Below are 26,893 nucleotides of genomic sequence, written 5' to 3' on the forward strand. Positions count from 1 at the left end.
AATAGTGAGTGATTGTGACTGTCCTAACACTTTGTCATTCCAGTCTTCTTGACGGTAAAACTCTTAAAGATTGGATCATCATTTCATCCGGAATGAAATTCAAACTCCTCAGCCAAGCTGTACAACCCTCACAGTGTAGCTTCAATTTATCTTCAAGGGCTCACCTTCTTAAACACTCTGCTCTTCCTGACTGATTAGTATTTATTTCTTATTCTTTGCACATAATGTACATTTTTCCCATCTCCATTATTTGACACTTAGTACTCTTCCCTTTTAAATGCCCAAAATCTCTAGCCATGATTTAAAACTGAGACCAAATTTCACTTCCTCTTCTATTGACGGCACTGGGTTTGTTTTTTGTTTTTTCTTCTCTTTTTTTTTATTGTTGTTGAACTATCCATTTTATGTTTAATGTTTGCATTTTGTATCTTTTCCTGACAGAAGTTGATGGTAAACTGAAATGGAGAAATTATGTTTTCTGCATTTACATCCTGTTTTATGCTTAATAAAGTAATAGTTTACAGTTATATACATAATATATTTTTTGAGTTAAGTTGCACATTGTTGAATGTTTCTGTCTCTTTATTTTTAATAAATTTGTGCAACTGATAACAAAAATAAGAGAGTAATAGATTATATACTTGAGTAGAGAGAAAAGATGAATCCAAAACGTTGTTGAAAATAATTGAGTTTGGAAAAGGGTAGTTTTCCTTGTCTTCAAATTCCTGGTACATCCCCTTAGTTTATTGATTTAATGGTCAGACATTTGGAAAAAAGTACTTTAGTCAATAGGTGTCTCTTCATTGGATGACAGGAAATTATGTACTTTGTTTCCTGAGTGGTTACAGCCTACTTCCCTGTTCTCAGAATTTTTTCTTTAATTATATTCGTAATTTGGGCATTAGTTAGTTCTCTGAAATATGTAGAGGGAACCATAAGAAATTAACTTAATGTATATTTCCTTGAAAGAGAAAAAAATTCAATTATCCACAGAAGAAATTTTAGCATGAATTACAGTAGGAAATTGCCATTAGATTTGAGAAAGAAAGAAATTAACATCAACAACAACAGTGAAAAACAAAATAGCTTAGGGGAAAAATGACTGGTAGCTGAGTGATCAGAAAGAAGTTGAAAATTTAATTGGCATAATTCCCCTAAAAGGATACAAACTTTAAATTAAGCTTAAGGGGCTGGAGAGAGCTATTTTTTTGGGAAACCATGAGTTAGGTTAGAGATTAAGGACCTTTGGAAAACCATGAGGGTAAATTACATGTTGGAATAGTAATTGGAATTACTCAAACTCAATCAAACCAGATAGTTGGAATTGAAACCAAGTAATAACCTTTTTATAGCCCAATTAACGAGGAAACTGTCTAATTTATTTAATAGCTAGAAACCTTACCTCCAATGGACCTATTTGTATTTAGCTGTTAAAACATGATTGCCTCTCAAAGAGTATTTTGGCAGAATAAACACTTATGATGAATGTAGGTAACTATTTCTTATTATAACAGTATTTATAATATGAACAAATTGGAAGCTAACATAATTTCTGACTATAGGACACGGGTTGAAAGCATTTATTAAAGGAATAGGAGTCCCTATGTGGTACAAATGGTTAAGAGCTCCACTAGTAGCTGAAAAGAAAGGCTGGCAACCCACCCACAGAAGACTCAGAAGCCAGGCTTGGCAGTCTGCTTCTGAAAACCCGATGGAGCGGTTCTACTCCATACACATGGGGTCGCCATCAGTTGGAATTGACTCGACAGCAACTGACAGCAACAATAAATATTCTGTTTTATGTATTTTTTTTAACGACATAAAATATGTTTGCAGTAGTTGAAAGGATGTTGCTAATTGCATATGTATTATAGGTATGTTTTTGAAAAAAATTTTTAAATACGTGCATGGAGAGGGAGCTGAAAAGATGTACATCAAATTGTTGAATGTGCTTCTAGCCAAGTGGTAAGATGACATGCATCATTCATTTTTTCTTTTGTCTTCTTTGTGTTTTTAAACTCTTGTCGGGAGCGTATTCCTTTGTATTAGCTTAGTTTGGGTTTTCTATTCACCATGCATTTCTTTGTTTTCCTTTTTTCTCCTTTCATATCTCAGAGTGATCAAGTTGTTTTCTGTACCTTTTCATTTCTTCTGGAGATCAAGAAGTTACAAATTCCATTTTTATCCTTTATAGCAAACCTTAACTTTTCAATGCAATCCTTAATTTTATAATTTTTTAGCAAAATCTGAAATCATTCTTTCTAGCACTTTTTAACTTTCCTTTAATGTTAACTGTCTTCATTCTATGCTCTATGTTATCATTATCACTAATTTTAAGTCCAGCTTGTTTTCAAATATTCCTATAAAATAGATGTTAATATTATTTTTATACTTAATACTTAAATTTAGCAATAAATTTTACTGATTTTATTGTTCATCATTACTTCTTAAATGTTTTCTAGGGCATACCTATTTTTCTTCTTTCTAGGGCTTATCTGTTCATTCTATCAGCATGAGTCTAGTTAAATGCTACTGGTTTACTAACATTTCTTGAGTGATAGTCTAGTTGGCTATATAGCAAAGATATTTTTGCTTTTAACCCATAGTTGCCTGTGCTTTGTCTTTAAGTCACAGGGGTGCAGCACATTTCAAGGGACAGTTGTGAGAAGTTGTTGTTGTTAGGTGCTGTCGACTCAGTTCCGACTTGTAGCAATCCTATGTAGAACAGAACAAAACACCACCCAGTCCTGTGCCTTACTCATAATCATTGTTATGCTTGATCCCATTGTTGCAGCCACTGTGTCAGTCCATCTCATTGAGGGTCTTCCTTTTTTTCACTGACCTTCTACTTTACCAAGCATGATGTTCTTCTCCGGGGGCTGGTCCCTCCTGATCACATGTACAAATGATGTGAAATGAAGTCTTACCATCCTTGCCTTTAAGGAGCATTCTGGCTGTACTTCTTCCAAGACAGATTTGTTCATTCTTTTGACTGTCCATGGTATATTCAATGTTCTTCGCCAACACCATAATTCAAATATGTCAGTTCTTCTTCTGTCTTTCTTATTCACTGTCCAGCTTTTGCATGCATATGAGACAGTTGAAAACAGCATGGCTTGGGTCAGGTACACCTTGGTCTTCAAGGTGATGTCTTTGCTTTTCAACACTTTAAAGAGGTCTTTTACAGTAGACTTGCACACTGCAATGTGTTGTTTGATTTCTTGAATGCTGTTTCCATAGGCGTTGATTGTGGCTCCAAGTAAAATGAAATCTTTGACATCAATCTTTTTCTCCATTTATCATGATGTTGCTTATTGGTCCAGTTGTGAAGACTTTTGTTTTCTTTATGTTGAGGTGTAATCCATACTGAAGGCTGTGGTCTTTGGTCTTCATCAGTAAGTGCTTCAAGTCCTCTTCACTTTCAGCAAGGAAGGCTGTGTCATCTGTATAGCGCAGTTTGTTAATGCTTCCACCAGTCCTGATGCCCCGTTCTTCTTCATATAGTCCAGCTTCTCGGATTATTTGCTCAGCTTACAAATTGAATAGGTATGGTGAAAGGATATAACCCTGACACACACCTTTCCTGACTTTAAATCATGCAGTACCCCCTTCTTTTGTTTGAACAACTGCCTCTTGATCCATGTACAGGTTCCTCATGAGCACAGTTAGCGTTCTGGAGTTCCCATTCTTCACAATGTGATCTGTAATTTGTTACGATCCACACAGTCGAATGCCTTTGCATAGTCAATAAAACGCAAGTAAATATCTTTCTGGTTTTCTCTGCTTTCAGACATGATCCATCTGACATCACCAATGATGTCCTTTGTTCCGTGCCCTCTTCTGAATCCGGTTTGAATTTCTGGCAGTTCCCTCTCCATGTACTGCTACAGATGCTTTCGAATGATCTTTAGCAAATTTTACTTGAGTGTAATATTAATGATATTTCGATAATTTCCACATTCGGTTGGATCACCTTTCTTTCGAATGGGCACAAATATGGATCTCTTCCAGTAGATTGGCCAGGTAGCTGAATTCCAAATTTCTTTGGCATAGATGAGTGAGCACTTCCAGTACTGGATCCCTTTGTTGAAACATCTGTTGGTATTCTGTCAGTTCCTGGGGCCTTGTTCTTCACCAGTGTCTTCAGTGCAGCTTGGACTTCTTCCTTCTGTACCATTGGTTCTAGATCATATGCTGCCTCCTGAAATGATTGAACATCGACCAGTTCTTTTTGCTACAGTGACTCTGTGTATTCCTTCCATCTTCTTTTGATGCTTTGTGCATTGTTCAATATTTTGCCCATAGAATCCTTCGCTATTGCAACTCAAGCCTTGAATTTTTTCTTCATTTCTTTCAGCTTGACAAATGCTGAGCACGTTCTTGCTTTTTAGGTTTCTATCTCTAGGCCTTTACACATGTCATTATAATACTTTACTTTTTCTTCTCAAGCTGCTGTTTGAAATCTTCTGTTCAGCTCTTTTACTTCATTTCTTTCATTTGCTTTAGCTACTTGACATTCAAGAGCATGGTTCAGAGCCTCCACTGACATCTATTTTGGTCTTTTCTTTCTTTTTAATGACCTTTTGCTTTCTTCATATATAATATCCTTGATGTCATTCCACAACTCATCTGGTTTTCGGTCATTAGTGCTCAGTGCATCAAAGCTATTCTTCAGAGCTCTCTAAATTCAGGTGGAATATACTCACAGCTGGACTTTGGCTTTCATGGACTTTTTTAATTTTCTTCAGCTTCAGCTTGAACTTGCATATGAACAATTGGTGGTCTGTTCCACACTCAGCCCTGGCCTTGTTCTGACTGACGATATTGAGCTTTTCCATTGTCCCTTTGCACAGATGTAGTCTATTTGAATGCTCTGTGTCCTATCTGGCAAGGTCCACATGTATGGTCTCCGTTTATGCTGTTGAAAGAAAGTCTTTGCAACGAAGAAGTCGTTGGTCTTGCAAAATTCTATCATGTGATCTCCAGCATCATTTCTATCACCAAGGCCATATTTTCCAACTACCAGTCCTTCTTCTTTGTTTCCAACTTTTCCATTTCAATCACCAGTAATTATCATACATCCTGATTGCATGTTTGATCAATTTCAGACTGCAGAAGTTGATAAAAATCTTCATTTTCTTCATCTTTGGCCTTAGTGGTTGGTGAGCAAATTTGAATAATAGTTGTATTAACTGTTCTTCCTTGCAGCCGTGTGGATATTATCCTATCACAGACAACATTGTACTTCAGGATAGGTCTTGAAATACTCTTTTTGAAAATGAATGCAGTGCCATCCCTCTTCAATTTGTCATTCCTGGTGTAGTATACCATATGATTGTCTGATTCAAAATGGCCCATACCAGTCTATTTCTGCTTATTAATGCCTAGGATATCTATTTTTATGCATTCCATTTCATTTTGGACAATTTCCAATTTTCCTGGATTCATACTTTGTACCTTCTATGTTGCAATTATTAATGGATGTTTGCAGCTGTTTATCCCCATTTGAGTCACGCCACATGAACAAATGAAGGTCCTGAAAGCTTGACTCCATCCACATCATTAAGGTCTACTCTACTTTGAGGAGGCAGTTCTTCCCCAGTTGTCTTTTGAGTGCCTTCCAATGTGAGGGACTCATCTTCCTGCACTTCATCAGACAGTGTTCTGCTGCTGTTCATAAGATTTTCACTGGCTAGTTTTTTTCAGAAGTAGACTGCCAGTTCTTTCTTCCTAGTCTGTCTTATTCTGGAAGCTCAACTGAAACTTGTCCACCATGGGTAATCCCTCTGGTATTTGAAAACCGGTGGCATAGCTTCCGGTATCACAGCAACACGCAAGCCCCCACTATATGACAAACAGAGAGATGCTTGGAATGTCTACTGGAGTTCTTTCAGCCTGAAGTAACTGTTGGAGCTTCAGGCAGGGACTAAGTTCATCTCTTCTAGCAGGACAGGGCATTGTAGTTCCAGGTGCCTCTGCCTGTATCTGGTCTTGCTTTTGGTAGGCTGAGTAGTTTCAGCACTCTCACCACTGTGTTTTCTCTAGATTCCAGCTCTACATTTATATTATTCATGCTTTGTAGTATGACTGTTTTTAAATAAATATTTTATTGATGTGTTTAAAGTAGAAGAGGGAGGATTTTATATGTGTTTATATCTTGAAGCTCAGGCATCATTTTTTAAGAAGAATTTTTGAAAAATTATTTGAGGATTAAACAAACCAGAAGGACTTTGGTCCTTGTGACATAATATAAACCAAAGAAAATGCTAGCCTTTTTTTGTGATTTAGTTGTAAATTAAATTGAGTTAGAACTTTAGAGATTCTTCTATTCTGGGAAGTGCTGGTTCTGAATTATTTCATTCCTGAAAGATTTTAAGAGTACTTGTAACACAAGAAGTACCAAAAAAAAAAAAAAAGGATAAAAATAAATAGAAAAAGAGTTGAAATACCATAAGCTTCTTTATTTAATTACTTAGCTTGTATATCATGTAATAACCTTCCACCTCTATTGACTGTGTGCTTTCTTTAATAACTTTTTGTTTGAAGTCTTATTGTATTTTGCCTCTTGTCTATTTTGTTTGAAGTCTTGTTGTATTTTGTCTAACTTTTCTACTTAGCCTGTTTTAATTATTATTATTATTTTTTGTTAGTGGAGAAATAACTCATTTTCATGACTGTAGGAAGCTAGGTACTTGTGCCACAGGATGCTAAAAAAAGGCACCATTACTCAACATGTAACATTACTTGAATTGCAGTCCTATAAAGACAACAAAAAACCTCTTTTAGTTTTTGAACTTACAAACCAGATTTAAAACTGCCAACATATCAAAGGGTAAAAGCTAACCAGAACACCGTTTGGAACTACTTCCAATTACAGTAACATGGAAGCCTAAGGTAAAGAAATTGAAGATAAGAAAGCAAATGATTTCTACTGCAAAGACCTGCAAATGATGGATAAAAGATAACATTTTTTTTTTTTTAAGTCATAGCTAAGTTAGCATCAAAGGGAAATCGCCAAGCACTAGATGAAATGGGAAAGCCAGATCCTTAAAGTAAGTGAGGTGATACTTCAGCAATACCTCTAGCTGAATCAAGACTTGTAATGGCTAGGGGCTTGGGTTTTTAAACCACACAGGGCCTTGAGAAGCAGTTTTGGCCTTGCAAGAGGCAAGGAATTGGAACTGATACCTGTGCGTAAATCCAGGGCTCTCAGAGTGCTTCCCTCATAATGAAAGGGGGATGAGCAGAAACTTCACACATCTCAGAAAAATGAGTAACCTTGTCGCTGTCTGACCCCTGGGTGAAAAAACAGTCTCTCGGAAGAAAGTGAAATTTCATTTTGTTTCTCAGGTTGATTTTGTAGACTGGATTTATGTTGCCAAGTAGTATAATTTCATGCCAAGAAATTAACATTAAATTTGGTCCTTGATCAGTGATACTTTATTCTGTAATACATTCCTATCTAGTTTCAAGATCAAAAGCCATCCTATTCCCCTGGAATCACTGACCTAAGTTGCAAAGGGCAGGTAAGCACTAATAGATGGCACCCAGAGAGCCAAACTCTTGCATTTCTTTTTTTTTTTGACATGTTTTCTGTCTTTTGCAGAGAACTACAGTAATGGCTAAAGCATTTGTGCCAGGGTTTAGGCTAAAATGATCGATTTCACATTATCCTTTGAATATCTCATCACCATAAAAAACACTCAATTTCAAATTGCCCTATTTTGCGAAGCCTTCTATAGAAAATTTGTAGAATCAGTCAGAGGGTATAAATTGGAGAAGTGTTACAAGATGGATGAATCAGGTTTACAAAGTGTATCACTATCTACCATACTAATTTTTTTCCCCTCTCTTGAATTTCCCTTTCATAGCTCAGTCATCTTTGTCTTTAATCTCTTAAAAGATCCTCTCTGAAAAGTTTTCTGCCTACCCCTGGCCCATATTCGATCACTCTCTGACATTTTAACATAATTGCTATTCTGACCCCCATTTATTCCGTACTCGGTATCACCTGTTTCCCCATATGGTTGGATTAGGGTTTGGGAGACCTAGGACTCTGTAGGTGAGAAGACAACACAGATCAGGGCAACTTGTACTGACTGATTCTCCTTAAAGGAACCCTTTCGGGAATGCTTATCCGCCACCACACTGTGTAACAAAGAACAGCATCATTCATAGGGTGCTCATGTTCATTTGTATGTAAATGGTATCATTAGTACAACCAGCCCTGGTGGCACAGTGGTTAAAAGTGCTCGGCTGCTAACCAAAAGGTCTGTGGTTTGAATCCACCAGCTGCTCCTTGGGAGAACATGTGACAGCTGCTTCCATAAAGATTTACAGCTTTGGAATGCCTATGGAGTGGTTGTACTCTGTCCTATAGAGTTGCTATGAGTCGGAATCGATTCAACAGCAGTGGGGTTTTTTTTTTTTTTTTTTGGTTTATCATTAGTACAACTTGAAAACAATAATTCCCATACCTGTAAGTTTATTTGAATTTCAGAGTGATTCAGGGTCAAGAAGATAGTATCAAATTCTTTGAGGGTTTTTTTTTTTCCCCCACCTTTTCAGCTTTCCTGTTAGATATTTTATAACCAGAGTTGCTGCCAGTGGTCATAGCACCTGTGGGAAAACTGTAAATCTTGACATGAGATAAATTGGAGCCTTATGATTTAGGAAATTACAAATATGAAAAAAGCTCTCAATCCTGGAAAAAAATTGAACTATATTAATTTTCTAAATCTAATATTTTATTTACTGTCATGTCTTCAGAACTAACCTTGCCTTAATGCTATTGTTACCCCACAAAGTTCCCTAATTGCATTTTAAATAATGATTTATTCTGTTTCTAGATATATACAATTAGAATTTCCTGAAATACGATGTTTAGACTTGATTTTTTGTTTCTTGTTTGTTTTCTTGTGGCTTAGACTCCTTCAGGACAGTTGCCTCAGTGTGATTATGTAGAATTGAATAAATGGAAGACCTTAATAAAGAAGCTGTGTCCATGTGGTCAGGAAGGAGATGACTGAGCTGGTACTTTGTGGCAGCAGAATCACAGATATCCCAGTTATGGAACAGGACATGGACCTGTGCCTGTTATTATAGGAACTAACCAAAGGAACAATATGATTCTGAACATCAACTCTGAATCTTTAAAATGGAATCCAATATTTTCCTCTCCATCTTGTTCCTTTGGATATTTTAACGAATCAGAAAAAATAGTATTAATAATGCAGCATTTTTCCAACTAGTATTTCTGGAAAACAATAGTAGTTTTAATAATGCGCTGCCAAAAATAAGTATCTGTGCTCATATGCATTTGGCCAGTGCTAACTCTGGCTACAAATTACTTAATTGCAGGATTTTAATGCTAATATGTTTTGTAACTCTTCTAGAAAATAATATAATATGCAGAGTGTCCTAAATACATTTGATCAGGAACTCTTTCATTCTAAACAATCCACTAACATCCCCTTAAGCTGGTGTTCTGAGGTCAAAGCGTGGCAGAGCTGTACTAGAGTCTCGTGAGGGATCTCAGTCTATAGAATCCTATGCATTTTACTTGGTGCAGATTCGTTTGCCTCAATCTCAAACCACTATAACACAGCCCTATATTAAGTACTGGGTAAAAGTCAGTTCCCAAATTTAAGCAGGTGTGGTCTAACTGAGGCATCATAAAATATGCTAAAAATACTGTTCCTCTGTTAGAACGTGGGTAAACCAAAAAAATCAAAACCATTGCCGTCATGTCAGTTCTAACTGACAGCGACCCTACAGGACAGAGTAGAAATGCCCCATGGCGTTTCTTGTATTATTTACATAATAAGGGAGGCTCAATGCCAAAGAATGCCACTGGAACCAGATTTAGGTTTATTTCCACCTATGCCATTTACTAGTTGTGCTACTTTGGGCAAATTTCTTCTCTCCTCTATGTCTTACTTTCTTATCTACAAAATAGAGTTACAATGCTTACATGTTAGGGTTATTATGAGCATTAAATAACTTAATCTATATGAAACATAGAGTAACATTATCAAAGCTCATGAAATGTTAGCTTTGATTGTTATTGTTGGATTCAAGTTCTGGCTCTGCCACTGACTAGATAAATGTCACTTGGATATGTCATCTAAGCCTTCATTTCCATATCTGTAATATAGGAACAATAATAGCACGTAAATCAAGGACTTTCTCTTTCTTCTCTTTATTCCAGTGTTTAGCATAGTTTCAATGTTCACAATTTTTTTTACATGAAATTATGAACGCATGCATGCAGGGATGAATGAAGCTTGTAAACAGTGACAATAAAATCCAATATAGAGCTCTACTTTTAATACCTAAAGGGGAATCCCAAACCAGAGATCCATGTGGTTGTGGTTCAGTCCATGAAAATGTGTCAGAAGGGGGGCCTTGAACCTGAAACTGCATTTATGTCAAACCTTTTGCAAATATTGTATTTTACTAAGAGGGTCTGGGGTTTACACATGTTCATGTACTGATAGTATATCTTGCTAAATAGAGTATTAAATGCCAATACATTAATTCAATACAGCATGATTCACAAAGCTGATGAAGTTAGTCAAAACAATAGCAGTAAGTCACTTCCACTTGGGCAGTCTTCAGTCTGTAGCCCTATAGGAATTAGATGCTGGTTGTGTATCCCATCAAGAGTTAATAATCCAAACATCCTTACTATTTAAAATTACTTGGTATACATGTCTGTGTGGAAGTAAACCTTATTTTTCATACAAGATAAGATCATGAGCAGCAGAGGACCTTACATAGATTATTCAAATACACACGGGTAGAGATTTTTTCAACATTTGAAAGTACTTGGGGAGAATTGGGAATTAGTATGTACATTTACTGAACAGTGTTTCAGTGCTACTTGCCTTAATATGCTGGTGGTATTATGGAATTTAGAAAGTCAATATAGTATTGATTATTATTTCAGTGTGTGCTTATAAGAAATTTTGAGACTGGAAGATAAGATATATTTTGCATAGCAATAATTAGGGCTGGAAAGTGGGAAAAAGCTAATTTCTAGGGTATTATATGTGGTAAATATTTCAACATGAAAAGCGTGGCTATCTGATTGTAATAGGTTTTACCTATAATTTCTGGCTGTTGTGTTAGTACTAAAGTTTAATTTGAAAATAAAATTTGGTAAACTGGAAGCTGTAGATCGGCCAGCTAGGAATTTCATTTCCAGGACAAATCAATTTTGGTATATACTGCATGTATGTTTCTGTAAATGCTTGATTCTCTTGTTAATGTTATCCATCTTGATTACCTCTCAGATTAATGTTATCCATCTTGATTACCTCTCAGATTCCTTTTGAAGATGGCATTAGGATATATTAAATGCATGTAAATGCAAGATGATCGTATTACCGTTACTGTTTTATAACATTCTGTGTTAAAATCCAATAAAGTAATACTTACCTGCATAATAAAAAACCCAAAACCCAAACCCACTGCTGTCAAGTCAATTCCAACTCATAGCAACCCTGTAGGACAGAGTAGAACTGCCCCATAGAGTTTCCAAGGAGCACCTGGTGGATTTGAACTGCCAGCCTTTTGGTTAGCCACCTTAGCACTTACATGCCACTAGGGTTTCTACCTGCATAACATGTTTACATTAAAATTACATGGGTCTAAGAAGAGGTAGTCTACCTTAAGATGTTTTTGTAAAAGGAGAAAAATAATATACAAAGCCTAATTTCAGATAATTCTTCAAGAAGAAAAAAAACTTTTTTCTTCACAAATCAAAGATCTAATAAGAAACACTCCCATTTAATTCATTTTAATAGTACAGAACAAAAACAAAAGTATGTTTTAAGGAATCATCTTATGGGATAATGGCCATTTTGTTGTCATAAAAATCCTTTATTTAGCTCTCTCCACGGATAAGCTCACAGCAGGAAAAAGGACACTGGTTAGAGTAATTTGAGGGATAAGTGAACAGAAGGAATGGCTAGGAGCATAGAGTCATCTGGCAGAAAGCTTATTTCCTGAATCCTGTGGATCTGGTTAAAACCCAACAGAGATGCCAATATGCTTCTCCTCAGTAAATGCTACCAGTCTCCACACCACCAGGCCCACCAAGGCTTGTGTACGGTATTTTATCCAAGCAGTCTTTTGCGTAGCTGCACAGTAGCCTGCGATGACCTGAGTCAGTCATGCAAACAGATTTTCTTATCCTTACACCAATGTTTTCTTTCAGTTACCATTTTCTGCTGCTCCTGACCCACGGTTTGTTGCAGTTGTTGTTCAATGATATAAGCAGAATGATGGAAGAGGCACTTCACTCTCTTCTTAGATAAGATCTTGAGTAGCAGAGAGTGGTTTAAAAAGCAAGTCTAAAAATTCCCAGGGTGAATTTCTTTGCAAGACTGCTGTCATGTGTGCACCTGGGATACCTGTCTCTTCAGAAGGGTGGGAAGAAGTGAAGTCTGTTGATTCCGAAGAGGGAACAGATGAGTCCCGACGAACAGGTACTGGTAAGCAACAGACAATGAGTTTGGGGGATGGTAATCCCTCTTCATTTTTTTCCAGTTGGGCAAAAATCTGTATTTAATACTCCCTCTGTTTTTTTTTCTGTGTTTATTTTTCCAGTCTAAGTATTCCCATTCTCTTTGTGTTAGGTTTGGAATGATTTTGCACTAGTTTCTTAACAGAGCAAAGTTTCTTACCAACTTCATCTGTTTCACTGAAATGAGATTATAGGGTTTACAGTATAGCCCTGAAAATTATAATCATATTTATGATTTTTGTGTGTATGTGTGTATGTAAAGCCAAGTTGAGATAGACTTAAAGATTAGGGAGTCAGTGTTTTGTGAAAAAGAAAATAATAGCAAGTTGCTTAATTGTGCTTGAGTTTTGTTTTGTAGTAAATGTATACTGTGCTTTACTATCTCATGCGAAACCAAAGAATGAGAAATACATGACAAATTCGAGTCATCATTAGTGGAAAATTAATCCAAAAATAGGAAGTTTCTGTTGCTTTTTCAAAATAATGGCTCTTAGGTCCTCATGAGAAAGCTGAAACCTTTCTACAAACACAGGCCTTGACCTGGACCACAGTACTACAAAGTCAAATGGTATATTGAAGCAAACTCAAAATTACAATCGATGGTAGGCTTTATGTGTTTTCTCCCAAGGGAAATCAGTCTGCTGGCCATTGGAGTGGCTGTGGGGTCACAGCTGAGTGTGAAGACTGTAAAGTATATAACGCAGCAGAGATGTACAGGTGGCTCAAAATGAACAGCATGGTAGAAATATTTTAAATAAGTAAATATTACTAACATAAATTTCTGAATTAACAATGAGAATAGAAGGATTTTTCCTGCTTGCATGTGGACAGTTGTTACCATGCATGGGATCTCAGATTACCTGGTACCTGGAAATTACTGAAAAGAAATTTTAGAATAAAATGACCATTAAACAAAACCATTGCCTTCAAGTTGATTCCAACTCATAGCAAAACCATAGGATAGAGTGGAACTGCCCCATAGGGTTTCCAAGGAGCAACTGGTGGATTCGAACTGCCGACCTTTTGGTTAGCAGCTAAGCTCTTCACCACCACACCACCAGGGTCCCAGATAGCCATTAGCTTCTTTTAATATTGTCGATTTTATTTTGTGATTTTTGAAAGCTGTGCATGCCATTTCAGAGACTTTATTTAGTTTACCAAGGCATTTTCTGCTAGAAATACAATTTGTTACCATTTGGTAAATTCCCTTATCTATAGGAAATTTAGGGAACTCGATTTAATTGTACCAAATTGATATAAATTCTGGAAATGTAATGAAGGGTAGATATTAATAAGTAGCATTTAAAATGATTTTAAAATTTGAAATAAGACTATTCTGTTGCCACTGAGTCAACTACAACTCAGTGACCCTATCTATAGAACACAGTAGAACTGCCCATAAGGTTTTCAAGGAGCAGCTGGTGATTTGAACTGCAGATCTTTCAGTTAACAGCAGAGCTCTTAACCACTGCGCCACCAGGGTTGGCAGATGATAAACGAGAAAAAAAGAAAGAGGAATACAAATACAAAAAAGAAAGATCTCGAAACTTAGACACAATAATAGCCACATGTAATGAATTAAAATGTTTTAATTCAGTTGGTCTAAACCTACGTAGGCCTATCAGATGCATAGATTCTTAAATTTCAACCACAGAAAATTATTTGATACCTATTTCAACTAAGGGAAATGAGTATATTGGTTATTGAAAGTTTTGACTCTGCTTCCGTCAGTTCTCTTGAGCGTACTTACTGGGCCAGCAGTCTGTCTCCAGGCAATGACATTTGTATGTCTTCTCAGTGACAGTGGCACAGTGAAAGAAACTGAAGCTCAGCAAACATAAGTCTTCAGCCTCATTAGCTGCACCACAGAATTCTCCCTAGCTCCAAATGTGGGAAATAGAGGTATATGATTGTAAGTCCCACCTGCACTACCATGGTTTTGCACACTAAGCAGATCACTAGCACTCTAACAAAACGTGGCCCAGCTTTGTGGTAATCCACCAAAATACTTAGAGTAGCTCCTAGCTACCATGTAATGAAAAGCTTATGCATGAGCCAAGTTCAAAACCCAACTCTGCTACTTTTCAACTGTGTGACCTTGGGCAAGCTAATTAGCCTATAATATGGGTAAGTCACTGATTTTGTGATACACCTGTGAGAAATAAGTGAATTAAATAAAACTAATACATTTAGCACATTATTTGGCATACGACAAGCATTCGGTTAATGTTTATTTCCATTTCTTTTCCCCCACCAACAATTTAGGCAGTTTTGAATTAGGTGGGTTTAAGCCATATTGGGAAGTTTGGGGAAAAGAGAAAATAAGGATCCTAAATAGACCCTAAAAATCTTTCAAGAGGGGGAAAAATGTCCAAATTAGTTGATTTGTTTGAGGCAATTTTGCAGTTTATTTGGCAGTGATCAGATGACCCGTGGTCAGTAATAATTTTCTTTCCTTATCGGATAATTATTTTTAACCAAATACATATCATGTAAGTATACACAGCGCATTTCATTTAAATAAATGAAAGATGGTTCTTATTTCTTTCTTTATCATCAGAAGACCATTTCATTTTCTAAAGCTAACTAGAACTAGTCTGAATTTACTTTTCAGTAAATATTCCATATCAGTTTACAGGAGTGTATTATTGCTCATGATTGTTTCTGGAAACTGAGTGATGTACCATGATAAAAATGAAATTAGGGGATAATCTCATTTTGAATCAGCTAATTTTATTGTTGCTCTTGCTGCTGTTCTGTACAGAGGTTATGGGTGGGTGATTTAATGAGAGGATAATTATTCTATATCTCAGTGAGAAAAATCTGTTGAACTATGAATTATGTCTCTACAGTCATCAAAGAACTGTATCTTTAAAAATACTGGAAATATGAGTCTCCTCTCCCCCGCCCCCAGACTCCCTGGCAAAGCCTATTTTGTGTTGTCCTTTTGCCCCCTGGAGTTGAGCCACCACTAGCACTAGGCTGGACATCCCGGAACAGCCTGAAGAAGCATTTTTGCCCATATTCCCAACAATCACTCCTGCACTCTTGGTTAATGCTTCCTGGTGCCATTGTTGTCATTGGGCTGAGTGAGATTTCTCAGTTAGGGAAACTGCAGAGGAAAGAATCTGTTACACAGGGCTTGGCAGGAACATTGCCAGTAATTGATAATGGGACTAAATCGTTTCAGGTGAGTTTGCTGTGGTCCACAAGTTGGCAAGGATCTGATTGACATTGCCATCTCAGCCTGTGTATATCTCAGTGAAGTGTCACTGGGTGAATGACAGGAGGAACCCCAGAGCATCTGCCTGGGTCTTTTCTTCTCTGTTAGCTTTAAGGGACTACAGCATTCCATCCTCTCTGCCTGCAGAAAGGTAGCAGCTTCTGTGCCTTGTTTCAGGAAATGGTTAATTGTGAACCTACCAGATCTTTGGTGTTTGCTACACTGGGAACCTATTTGGTATAGCACAGAGCAGTGTAGATTAATGCGGTAATCAATGAGAATCTGTACACTGCAGAGATCTGTTTTGATGACAGCAGCACTTATGGCCTTGTTTAGTGTCACCGTTGTATAATGTTGGACACTGCAGGCTTTTTTGGTTGTGATTTAGAATGCAAAGACCAGAGGGACTTTTTCTTTAAAGTTTCTTTTGCATTTTAGCAGATTTTTTATTGTGAATTTGCTGCCATTGCTAGCTGGAATTTAGTGATTTGATGCTAGTAGCATTTATTTAACCAGTCTGATGCTGCTGTTATGTTTGCTGGTTTCTGCAGTTTCTACCACTTCATATATTGCACTCAGGAACAGGTAAACTAAACTACAGTACTAATTTTGTGGATAAATGTAAAATTAATGGTATACATTTTTTAATTATCTAAAAGAATAAGATATTAGAATGCTTCATTTAGATTCTAACAGTAGAGAATAAGGAATATTTTGCTTTGAACCTGGAAATTACAAAGATTATATTGTCATTTTTGAATTCAATGATGAATGTCTAGTTGCATTTTATGAAATTTTCAGGTTGTAAATGTATAATTAAAATACATTAAACTATTTATATTTCAGTATTATATTTACCTCAACCTGGTATTATTTAATCAGTTCAGAAAGTATGTATTTTCATTTTTTGATTGAGCAAAGACAGTTTATTTTTCCTGTTTACTGAATTTCATGAACATTAGAAGGTTTCAGAGCTTAATCTTACTAAAAATAGAAAGATAGAAGTTTATAGAGATTGTTATTTTGAAGTATTTTAAACAAAGGCTGCTGAGGCTTGGTTTCTCCTAATTGACAGTCTTGATTATAGAGCACATCCATAGAAATGCCTGTTTTTGCGTGACGTTAAATGGTGGACTAAAGGAGAAGCTGTAAGAAAAGGGAAACAGAGGTCTCAGAACGAAGGAAAGGGAAACATCGTCTGTTGGGTCAAAGATTGGGTGTGTGACCTTGGGCTAAAAGAGTAACTAACCCTTTCTGGCTTTTGTTTCTATTCTGCCAATTCGAAAAAAAGATTTTCCTGCTATTCTTAGCGGGAATGGCATAACCTTTTTCAGGTGCTCGAGATTGTCTGATGTTGATTTCTGTGTAGAAAAAGACGTTGTTATTAAATTTTAAGAGGTACATAGTTTTCTTAATAAAAGGAAATTTAGAGCGCTCCCCCCCTCCTTTTTTTTTTTTTGCAGTGTTTTAGCAGCTGAGGCTTTTAGGAAGGGAGATCATGGTTCTTTTAAATTAAACTGGTAAATCTCTTGGCTCCATTGCAAATATTTGGCAAATAGGAATTGAGCAAATTTTAGGTGTCCTGAGGGCGCCATGCAGTAGAACTGCACTCCTTGGGAGGGGAAGAGGCATCACATGGTATGCTGAGGCCTGATAAGGACCTGGATGCAGAGAGGAGCCTGGTGCTCTCTGAAGGCCTGCCAGGGACCAGAGCTCTCCTTACTGTTCCCTCTCAGTTACAGCGCATACTGCTGAGGGCCGAGGAGGGAAGCTCCTGCCTTATTCTTCTCAACAAATGACTTTCAAGAGGTCCACTTCCTGCTGAGGGCAAGCTCAACATCCAAAGGATCAGAGGCAATTGGAAAAGAAGCAGCTACCTCCCACTTGCAAAAGTATGAATCAGATTGCTGCCTGTCAAGTTCTAATTAACATTTATGAGTCTAGGCTATTAAGTATGTTCTTTGGTGAAAATAAAAGGACTTTATTGTAAATTCAGTTGTATGCTTACAAAACAAGAGTGGCTAAAAATTGATACATAATAAAGATCATGAATCTTGTGTTCATGGTCCCACTTACTTGAGCCTTCTTAATCATGGTCACCCACCATTATTAGGGGAAGGCTGAAGCAATGATGATTCATGCTCCCACACATAGGTACTTAAGAAATGAAAGAAAAGCAATGTGATTAATTTCTATACCTAGCTCCAAGGAACTGGTGTGTTTGATTTATAGTGTCTACAAATATATTTGTGAAGGCAGTAACTTTATTAGCAAAGTGATTCTTCATCATATAGAAGGTTATCCACTCAGGTGTCTTCCAACTTTCTGATTTTATGTGGTGCTGTTAATTATTAGTGCATGGTTAGAAAGCTCTTCAGAAGAAATATTTTCATTTTGAAATATTGCTTATGAATATTCCTGTGAAGAATTCTGTTAAATATGAAAGTTGCTTGGAAAACAAAAACAAAATTAATCTCAGTGAGCAGCAAGCATGTATTCTTCTTTTACTTCTCCAGATAAACCAGGGACACTTTTAATAAATAAAATAAATCCTTTCTGTTTTTTCAGTTTTCTAAGGCCAAGGAGATTTAGAAGAAGTATAATAATTTATAAAGGCAGAATTAGTAGTTTTATAATTTTATAATTTTAATAGTCAAACAGACTTATACAATACTCAATAGCATGCCTATTAATTGTAGGCTAGTGAAATGGGTTTTGATTTTGGATAGCCAGGTTCAAGTAGGCTGTTGTTTGTCTTTAAGAAGGGAATTGATACAATCATGAGTGAGTTGGTCAGTTGGTTGCAGAAATGTAACAGATTTTGAGTGACTAGTTTTAATATGTTGGTTCAGAGATGATGTTATATGCATTTTAAAGGCCTGGGAAATAAGTTCTCATTTTGACAAACCGTAAACCTTGAGCAAATTTCAAAGCTGACTTAAGAAAGGGGGACTTACTGGTTGCAGTAGCTAGTAGGTTCTAACTAACATGTTTCAGTAGTTTAACATTACCATATATTTTAGAGTTATTAATATCTTTTGAAGGTTTTTGGAACATGAGGATGTTAGCCTTGCAATATTTACTCCCTAGAGATTTCTTAGCCCTTGAAGCATGTTAACTTCTGAAAAGGTCCAAATGGGAACAGTTTTTTATCCACTTGCAAATTGGATTTTTATTTCATGATTCTGCTTTCTAGTGACTTATTTAGTCATTTGGATTGGTACTATTTTTTCAACACTTTCCTTGTAAGCATGTGTCTTTGAAATTATTTAAGGCCCTCATCAAGTAAGAGATAGTATCACATCTGTATATAGTACTTCTGTTGCCTGTTCTATATTAAAAGCTTTTTTAAAAATAGGAGACTTGATAGCTCATGAAAGTACTTTCTGAGATTAATTACCTCGCCCTCTGTGTGTCTTCACAACATTCATTTTCTCTGCATATGGCTTCTTGATTTCATAAGTGCCTGGGTTAAATAGGGATCTCAGTGAAAACATACTGCTGAGCCTGAGGACCTGCAAGAAATGGTAATTCTGAGGGCTGAAAGTAAATCACCTAAGCAATATAGTAATACCCCAGTCTGAGTCACTGGTCTATCCAAACCCTTTAACCATTTATTCTTAATCTGGGGAGAGATCCTGGACTTATCAGAAAATTGAAGGAAGCAATGAACTCTCAGAAAAATGCTTATGCACATAAAATTTTACCTATAATTTTAAAGCATACATGAATTCTCTAAACCTAATTACAGACCATGTAAGAACATTCACATAAACCAGTTAAAACCCTTGCATCAAAGGTCACAGCAACAAAGTACCTGACACTGAGTGGTAGAAAATGTTCCTAGCTGCATAAAGGTGAAGAATTTTTCCTCCTGTGGTTAGTAAATAAACCTAGACTCTCTCTGAAATGTTCTTGCTTAAAAAAACTTAATTATTGTTTGATATTTCCATGGCTATATCATTTCCCATCCACCCAAAGCTTAAACTTCAAAATGATAAATGATGATTAGATATATTGGTAGAAGTAAAAGCTTTAGTAATAACTGAAAATTCAAATAACTGGGAATACTTTCTAAATGAATAGGCCACTGTACTTCATATTGGCCAACATTATTTTGTCTGCACCTGACAGAACAGCCAGGCCTTGTTTCTGCTCCGAATGGCTTGACAGAGACTAGATTTCTTCTGACAGTAGGCCTCTTTTGACAGATATGTTGTGATTCCCTCACTTGAGAAGCTAGCTTGGTTCTAGATTAGGTCTTTACTCATAGAGATCTCAGCAAGGTTTGTTTTAGTCCATGAGAGTCTTCTGTAATCGGAGCTATTCAATGAGGATATGAAAGTGACAGCAAAATGAGCACAGAATAAAGCCACACCAGTTATTGTTGAGTGGATTCCGACTCCTGGGACCCCATGTGTGCAGAGTAAAACAGCTCCATACGATTTTCAAGGCCGTGACCTTTCAGAAACAGATTGCCAGGCTTTTCTTCCAAGGCATTTCTGGGTGGTCTGGCTGATTCAGACTGCCAGCCTTTAATTTAGTAGTTGAGTACTTAACCGTTTCACACCACACAAGGATTCCTGAGCACAGAGTAAGAGCCTCCAAATATCTGTTGAACCTGAAAGACCCTTTGATGTATTGGTGAGATACACATGGCTTATAATAAGAAGGATCTGTCTTTGGAGGTTTTGTTTGAAGCTGTTTTTTTGTTTTGTTTTGGTTTGGTTTTTGAGTTTTTTATACAGTCTTTGAGCATACTATGCATTTTCCATAGCTAGAAAATTTTTCCTAGCTAAATTGAAGAGGGTACAGTTTTATGCTTGTGAACTAACTTCACATCCAGATGTTCAATCTAAAATGTGATGCAATGATAACATTGAGCAAAGATTGTAGAAGGGCCCCGAAGATCTGGGATGTATGTGTATTCCTCTGTGTGTGTGTGTGTCTGTGTATGTCATCAAAACTATTACTGTATCACCCTGGAAAACAAATAGAACTGTAGAGCTGCTTGATAATAAGTGAAATTGTAAAGGCTAACAAGAGGCTATCTTTCAGTGTTTTTATCCTTTTCAACAGTAAAAATACAAAATAGCCAGACTACAGCAACATTGAATGTCTCATTTGAAAAAAGTGAGTACTCAGCTGTTAGAATGTAGTTGCAACAATTATCGTAACCCAAATTCTTTACAAATATATTTTAAACATGAGTAGTGAACATTTTATACCTAAACATAAATACTGCTTACACTCTTTGTAAATAAAAAGAAAATCAGGTTGAGTTTAGGACATGTTATTGACTGACTCTTTCATTTTAAAATGGAGATAAATCTTTAATTACAGTATGTATAGAATAATTACATCTGTGTATTTTAGGAAAAATGGAGGTAAACTATTTTATTAATATTGGAATTAGTATAGTCACTGTAATAATTTAGTATTTCTACTGTGTTCCATCCATTTGTCCAGCTCAATCTTGCTGTGATCAGTATGGCATTTTAGCTAAACTGTGGGTTGGTTTATATGAAAATCAGGTGCAGTATAATGGTCACATTTAGGTGTTAAGATGAGTAGAATTATTAGATCAATTGTTAATGTGCTCTTTCTTACTGGGATAAATAAGTTGAAGATTTTTACTGTCTCTGTGAATGGCATCATCCCAATCTCAATTAGAAAAGGTTTTTTTATAGATCAACAAATTTTGCATTGGAAAACATCTGAAATATGAGTATTTTTACTATTACTGATATCACATTCAGTGTAATCATTTTTTATAATGGAATAGTTCAAAGACTAGTGGAATAGTTTAAATAGTTTTAAGATTTAATGACACTGAATATTTTAGATATCATTTCTAACAGTAGCTGATTTCAATTTTTTCACCAAATACCTTTTTTAATTTCACAGTTTAACTCAGTTCTGTAGATCCCTAGAAAAGATATTTTTGTTCACCTTGCTTTGCTCTTACTTAGAAGACATTAATTTTGGTTAAGAATTTTTAGAAGACATTTGGCCACTCTGTAGGATGTTAGGGAACCCTAGTGGCATACTGGTTAAGAGCTACGGCAGCTAACCAAAAGGTTGACAGTTCGAATCCACCGGGCACTCCTTGGAAACCCTGTGGGGCAGTTCTGCTCTGTCCAGTAGGGTCACTTTGAGTCGGATTCTACTGCACAACAATGGGTTTGGTTTTGGTTTTTGGTAGGGTATTTTTTTATTATGCAGAGAGCACTTAACCCTTTACTTCACATTAGCTGTACTTTATTCACAAAATATCAAGAAATAGAACATGAAAATGGAGAAAATAAGAATTAATATTTATAGTACATTAAGTCCATAATTTAGCACATGATGAATCTCTAGCAGCATTTGATAGTTGGTACACGTTTGTGTTTTTGTATTGCATTTGATAGTGATGATTTGATTTTAGAATTGTAAAAACTTAGCTAGATAGCTGAATTTTCCAAGGTGCTAATGTTTGCCAACTAACTTGTTATTGTTTGCTCTGATTTACATTATTTTAATTCAAGTCTTTCTATCAGAATTATAAATTTCCCTATCTTTGTTTTCTTTATTAAATCAGGAAGGCCACAAAGGGAATTTCATCTCTGTTTATGGCGTATAAACTTTTATGAAATCAAAGTAATGGTTATTGTCTTAACATCAGTTATTATGTTGCTCTTTGTTCATAGAGCTGTTCACAGTATCTCAGTGTCTAAGGCAAGTAGGCCCCTAAACACTTTGTCTAATTTGTTTTCTTGAAATTTTTTTAAAGTTTTCCTGCCCCCTCGCTTGTGCTGTCAGTGTGCCTGTCTGTACCAGCCCATTTTCTTTTTTTACAGTGATCATCCTCAATAGTCCTGTGGGATTGAAAAACCAGAAGAACTGTCTTGTGGTTGCAACTGTAAATTTTTGAGTGAGGGTCTAGTTGGTTTTTCTAGCACTAAAGTCTAGTCGCTCAGATTTTGTGACATAGATTTTTGCTAGATGACTTTTTTACTTGCTTTCCATTCCTTGACAAGCTTTCCAAATGGTTAATATGGTTTGCTGTTTACTGAATTCTGCTATTTAAGCTACAGAAAAATTAATACCTGTGTATCAATCTCATTTTAGTTGTTTCCCATTGCATCAAAGATATTTTGAGGTTGGTGGGAAAAAAATCTGTATTTTAATGAATACAGAATTATAATAAATATATGAAATTATATTTTTGGGTGCATATTCATTTAATTTTACTTTGATTCCTGCTTTAAAACCTACCTTAATATCAAAAGTGACTTAAGGTGCTACCAGAATGTAAAAATGTAGGTGTATGAAATAAATTTAAAATATGTAGAAAAGAAAGGTGAAGGAAAATAAGGGTAAACAATTAGGCTGCAGATTTAGTCATAAACATTTTAACAGATATGCTTTTATAAAAGTGCCATCAGTTTCAAAATTTACACATCCATAACATAAAAATAAACCAGATGTTTAAGTGCGTACTAATTCTTTCTGATACTGAGACCAGAGAGAAGTTTCTCCTTTGTTGTGTCATAGAGATAAGCAGCGGCAGCATGATCCATATAGTACGAGGAATATCGTCAGCATGATCCATGTGGTAAACACCACGATATAGTAATGTCGAAGCGTAATACAATAAAAACAATTGTGGGGGCAGTTAGGGGAAAGAGTTTTATGGAAATATAGTAAATCCAGAGGTACGTGGTTGTCAGATACTCTAGGTTACTTCAGAGTTGGATTTTAGATATTGTAAATTATCTTAAAAAAAAAAAGGCACTGTTTTTTTAAATTTATTTCTGTATATCTTTCATGAAGACCTCTGTATATATTATTGATTTAAGTAAACATTTGAAAAATACCAAAGGGCAGCATATTCTGAAATACGCTTGGGGTAGATAATTATGAGTCATGTATTTAAACAGCCAGGCAAGCTAAGGATAGGATCGTCTAAGAAGGGTACCTTCCTACATAGAAGCCATCCTTCTCTTCTCAGGAGAGCACCTTGTGACAAAGCCAAGAAGCTAATTTTGGGCTCTTTAGGTCTAGGCCAGTGAGACTTCCTAATTTTTGAAAGTAACAGTTTTTGTTACGAAATTTTAATCTAAGCTGAAGATATTTTGAAGTTCCTATGTGAGAAATATTGTTTTAAACCCACTTACCTAACCTTAATATTTACGAACTAAAGAAAACACTTCCTTTCTTGAGTCGGTAGGTTAGTTTTTGACCAACTTTAACTTAATTTGCTTTATGATAAGAGGTGGATATAATATCTATATGCATTGTGAATATTGCTTCTTTTCCCTCATGTCCTTTGTACTTCATCTTACTTAAATTATACTTCTATTGTATTGAGTTGGAGTACAGTAAAAAGGACATGACTTATACAGCTTGACCACTTTTACACTGCAGCAGAGATTTAGACCGGCGGCCTTGTGGTATTTTGCAATCTAGTTTCCCGTGACTATATTTTGAAGGTTTATGACTATGGATACTTAGCAGTTTTCTCTGGAACAACGCTGAAGCCTAAGATAAAATGTTCTCCAAATTTCTATGCCTCATGATTGCACACTACTGGTGAAGGAATTTCCACCTTAAAAAGAAAAAAAAAAAAAGTCCTTTAGTATATCTATAAATTACTTTGTTTGCATAGCCAAAACAAAAATAGAAATAAAAACAAAAAGAAAATCAGCGATATTTAAAGAAGCTCATTTAGAGGAAGCTCTGATTTCAAAACATCTGCTTACAGTACCAAAAATGTTTGCAAGAGTGTAAATTTATTTTGTTTATTATAATAATTTGATACGTATTTTTAAATGATAAGTAGTATCAGTACTTCATAAGTACCTCCATTTTGTTCTTTGTGCCCTTAATATTAATCTTTTTCATCATTTGGCTTTTGTTTTTCTTATTTATATCACTAAAACAGTGATAATGTGTCAATCTCCGTAGTTTTTATTTCCATGTCTTTAGGATTCAGAGGCAGGTAGAGATTCATTTGACATTTAGAATTATTATTGCCAGTTTATGCAGTTTTGTTAGTGTGGCCTGGGTGTGAGGTCTGGATAAAGACTTTAACATTTTCTTTTATCAAAGATATTTACATCTAGAGGGCTTTCTTTTAATGTCTCTGCTGTCAACTTGCCCAGTGCTACAGTATTCTTAAACCTGTGGTTAATATCCAGTCCCCAAACAATGAAAACAAATAAACCCCAATTTTTTCCACAGGGTTTCCTGGCTGGTTATTTCGAGGCTTTGCACGTGACAACCTGTTCTCCCACGTGAACGGAATACTCAGTGTCAATGTGGAAGCCTGGTCAGTTGGAAAGTTGCAGTAAAATATTTCCCTCCTGTGTACAGCACTTCCCAGATTCTTATTTATGAAGAGTCATTGTGTTGGGAAAAAGAAAAAAAAAGTTTCCCTAAGATTGTCAATTTTGTGATTTGTTATCAAGGACACTTTACTGTTCTGTACTTAGATTCTGGGGGAGAAATTTCTCAATTAGTCTTCAAGTTAAACTTACACATGCAATTTACTCCTCTCTAAAGTATTATATGTGGAAGGTTTTTTGCTCCTTTCATCAATGACCTTGGAGACTTTTCTTCATATACATTTTTATTGTCATTTAATACAAATAATAAATACATTCTGGTCTAGATTTCCTGAAGACTAGGAACGTCCTTATTTTATAGTGCTAAGTCACAAAGTTATATGTGTGTCGGGGTGTGTGTGTGTGTGTGTGTAGCTTTTGTTATTGTTCTTAAAAAACTTGGGAATTTTAATTTATCAACGTTCTCTGAAGTCAATGCAGTGGCAAAGCATAAAGATGTCACAGAGCATACGGGTGTTTTGGAAGTGTTTCTGAACTCAAGCTTCGTGGTCTCAAAAATCTAAATTTATGTAACTTTCAAAATTAGAAAAAATTAAAATGATCCCCAGTATTTACTATCCCAGATAGCTTTTTATTTCTCAATATCTATTAGCCTATTTAAAGTAAATACAAAGGGACCTATTACATGCTTAAAGTTATAGTTGTTGTTTTCTTATGACCATCAATCCTCTTGTTATTTAGATAATTTTGTTAAAAAAATCTAGATACCTCAGTAAATTAGGATTCTTATTACATATTAGAATATAAAGATTAAAATTTATTTCACAGCTAAATATCTGTACCAAATAATGTTTAAGGTTTAATACAAGCTGGTTTCAAGAAAACATTTTCTCAGGAATATCTTAAGTCATGAGAAAAAGATATAAAGGGATAAAATATCCTATATATATCATGGTACAGAAAAATTCAGTCATTAATATTTTGCTTATACACTGCATGCATTTTATTGTCACACAGAAAAAAACCACATAAATAAGAAATGACAAAATACTTATTTTCATATTAAGGATATATTGAGTAACCTGACCAAATTAATTATTTCACAGTCCAAATATTTTCAATTAGGGGTTAATCTATATATTTGAATTAAAGATAGCCTGATTATAAAAGTAACCATTCTCTGAATACTTGAGACTTCCATTGACTTTGTGGAAATTGATGGAAAGATTTATATTATTGTCTTTATATATGATGACTCCTTTTCCTCATCCTTTAATAATAGTATTCACTCATCCCAAATACTTCAGTATCTATTTTGTACCAGGCCAATAATTTGTTGTAAACACTTTCCTAAGCCCATTTCAAAGCATATTTTGTGAACATTGCTGATATATATTTTAGTTATAATAGCTCTTTAACTGTAAATCTGATCTCTAACTTCATGATTTAATTTTCTTAATTTCAATTAAGTAAGTTAATTATACAATAAACTCTCTTTCTAAAGTCCTTTGCAGTTCACAAAGATGGCATATCTTATTTAATCCTCATGAAACTCCTATGAAGAAATTGACATTATCCCCATTTTATGGATAATATTTATAGATATGAAGACATATTATCAAGATAATGCACCTACGATGGCAGAGTTAGAATTAGAGTCACAAATCTCCAACTTTGAATACAGTGCTCTTTTTACTACACAATAGCCGCTCTTTACAAGTTTGATAAGAAATGACATAATTATAAATATAAGGAAGGATATAATAATATTGATAGAGAAAATACAGTTTCAAATAAGCAAACTGT

General features: G+C 35.5%; 1 protein-coding gene across 11 annotated transcripts in view; it reads left to right on the forward strand.

Annotated features, from left to right (window-relative positions):
* The window catches only part of RIMS1 (regulating synaptic membrane exocytosis 1), a 476,384-nt gene that overhangs the window by 273,314 nt on the left and 176,177 nt on the right, over nt 1-26,893 (forward strand). For 9 of the 11 annotated variants that reach the window (XM_049895246.1, XM_049895223.1, XM_049895257.1 and 6 more), the window contains exon 1: nt 12,330-12,494. The exons of the other annotated variants lie outside the window; for them this stretch is intronic. In XM_049895246.1, the coding sequence (XP_049751203.1) occupies nt 12,401-12,494 (94 nt within the window). In that variant the 5' untranslated portion in view covers nt 12,330-12,400. Of the gene's footprint in view, nt 1-12,329; nt 12,495-26,893 lie in introns of those variants that run through there. 11 annotated transcript variants of the gene reach the window in all.

The sequence above is a fragment of the Elephas maximus genome, chromosome 1 (genome assembly GCF_024166365.1).
Source record: "Elephas maximus indicus isolate mEleMax1 chromosome 1, mEleMax1 primary haplotype, whole genome shotgun sequence".
Classification (NCBI taxonomy): Eukaryota; Metazoa; Chordata; class Mammalia; order Proboscidea; family Elephantidae; genus Elephas; species Elephas maximus.